General features: G+C 44.6%; 2 protein-coding genes across 3 annotated transcripts in view; one reads left to right on the top strand and one right to left on the bottom strand.

The window, feature by feature from the left end:
- Window positions 1-2,500, top strand: part of LOC142898253 (uncharacterized) — a 38,790-nt gene that overhangs the window by 30,054 nt on the left and 6,236 nt on the right. The gene's annotated exons all lie outside the window — the stretch shown is intronic.
- col14a1a (collagen, type XIV, alpha 1a) overlaps window positions 1,210-2,500 on the bottom strand; it is an 86,155-nt gene continuing 84,864 nt past the window's right edge. For both annotated transcript variants that reach the window (XM_076041093.1, XM_076041094.1), the window contains one exon: window positions 1,210-2,500. This exon is cut by the window's right edge and continues 380 nt beyond it. In XM_076041093.1, coding sequence (XP_075897208.1) covers window positions 2,465-2,500 — 36 coding nt within the window. In that variant the 3' untranslated portion in view covers window positions 1,210-2,464.

Raw genomic sequence — 2,500 nt, 5'->3', positions numbered from 1 at the left:
CCTCTCAAAGCTCTGACTAAAAAAAGGGAGTCCAAGCTTTCTAACCTCTGCTGCTCGACTGGGACTTCGTCTCGACTTGTCCCTGAGCAGTTTACAACCACACCGGGAGCCTTCTGATGGCTCAGAGGGAAAACAATACAACAAAAGCGCAACAATGAGACACATTTGCTGTGAATCGTGAGAGAAAACTGACTTCACACTGCAATGTTTCTTCTACCACTGTCCTCCATCTGTGTGCGTGAGTGTGTGTGTGTGCATGGCCTCCTGTCACTGTGTGCGGTGATAAATGAGCCACTTTTTATTGTTTACTGGTTCAATCTCCTTGGCCAATCAGAGCGCTCGACCGGCCCTGTCGGCGTGCGGCCGTCAAGGTCGGGCCAATTGGGGGCCTCGGCCTCATTAGTATGCACTCAAATACCCTGTGTGTGTGTGTGTGTGTGTGTGTGTGTGTGTGTGCGCGCACACAGGCGTGAGTGCATATGTGTGAGATGACAAGGAGGTAATAGAGGGTTGATTCCATCACTGCCCTTCATTAACTACATCGTTAACATTCTTACAGAAACCTGCATGCCAAGGCTTAAAGGCAGCTCAACTGGTGGGTCGCGGAGATGTTTTGATTGGGTTGCAGCTTCGTGGGCAGTCACCCCACGAAGCCGCAAAGGGGGGATCTGATCATGTATGATCTGATCTGAATTGATCATGCCTGATCTGATCTAATCTGATTTGATCATGTCTAATCTGATCTTAACTGATCATGCCTGATCTGATCTAATCTGATTTGATCATGTCTAATCTGATCTGCATGTATCATGTCTAATCTGATCTGAATGTATCATGTCTGATCTGATCATGTCTAATCTGAGCTAATTTGATTTGATCATATCTGATCTGATCATGTCTAATCTGATCTGAATTTATCATGTCTGATCTGATCTGATCATGTCTGAACTGATCTGATCTGATCATGTCTGAGTTTCTGTGGCTTCAACAGTGAAACCAGTCGGTTGATGTGACCACACGGTGACATTGAATCCATCTTTGTGTTTCCTTCAGAAACTCATCCAGTCTATGGTGGTCCAGTCAGCAGAGTGTGACAAGACTCGGCCGTGTTCACTCCTCATGACCAACAATAAAACAAATTCTGTTCTGCTGTGAAAACAATCTTCTCTGTTTTTGATGTTGTATTAAAAAAACAACAAAGAAACTAAATGAGTCTCAAGACAGATTTATTGCAAACAAAACTTTTAAATAAATAAGAGGACAGTAGTCCAAAGAGGACAGAAGGGGGCGTGGTTGGCGAGATACCATCCTGGAAAAGACATTTCAACTAAAAGAATAAAATTGAAATTTTAATTTCAAATAAAAAAAAAGAGTTCTCCCGCAGTGAGCAGAGCAGGATACCATGAAACAAACAGAACATCAGTCAAAATCTAAACAGCAGCCAGCAGGTCTGTAAATATAAAGCTGCATTTAAAGGTCCCTCATTTTTTTTTGTCCATTTTCAATCAGGTTTTTATCCTCCATCTCTCCCCAAAACTCTTGATATCTCGCAGAAAAAAACCCAGCAACTTTTAGCCCTGTGTTTACAGTCTCCTGCTGAAACTGAGGCTTTGTGGGGCCAACAACCCGGTGGCCTGGAGACTGGAGTCAAAACTGAGCTGGGGGTAATTGTTACTGACCTATGTCGGCTCTTTATGACATCACATGGGGGTCAGTTTAAAAGAACTGTGTTTTGTGCACATTTCTTTGAAAATTGGAGTAAGAAAAAGAACAAGAGGACATTTTCACATGACGTCTGACCTTTAAAAGACAATAATCCAACTTGTTTGTTCAACAGTGTTGGAGACAAGACTCGGCTGCTTCTACATTCACTATTGGAGGGGGAGTCGATTCAAATAATGGTGGGGAAAAAGCAAACGCAGCACACAAAAAAAAAAATCAAATATGACAATATTTCTTTACACAGTGAAACGGGTGGAGGAAAAAGTTTTTTTTTTGTTGATTTTTTAGATTTGTGAATATAAAAAGCCTGTACAAATGTTTGCCATGGGGGTGGGCGGGGGCAGTTAAAATCTTGACCAAGCTGATTACACACACACACAGACACACACACACACACGCACACACGCACACATACACACGGGACAAGATGCTCGTGACACAGTCAGATGGTCGACATGCAGCTTCACTCCAGACGGGGTTTGGTTTTCTTTTCTTTAAATAGTCCTGAAATCAGCTCAGACATCATCAGACTTAGACAGGAAACGCAGCGGCTTTGATGCTAACATGGTTCAGGCACTTTTCAGAGCCCCCCCCCCCCTCTTTCCTTATGGGGGAGGGGAAGGTTCGGGAGGGGTGTGGGGTACACCGTGTGGACGGGGGTGGAGCTGGGGAGGGGGCGGGGCTTAGGGTTTCTCCCCCCCTAGTCTCAGGTGTTTAGCAACACGTCTGACGTGTGTCGAGCTCAAGCACTTGGTGGGGCGAGTCTGTCCTCTTGCTG

This window comes from Nelusetta ayraudi, unplaced genomic scaffold (assembly GCF_046127955.1).
Source record: "Nelusetta ayraudi isolate G7.1 ecotype Tasmania unplaced genomic scaffold, CSIRO-AGI_Nayr_v1 ptg000063l, whole genome shotgun sequence".
Lineage (NCBI taxonomy): Eukaryota > Metazoa > Chordata > Actinopteri > Tetraodontiformes > Monacanthidae > Nelusetta > Nelusetta ayraudi.
Note: the sequence above shows the minus strand (reverse complement) of the source record. Positions and strands in the feature narration are given on the sequence as shown.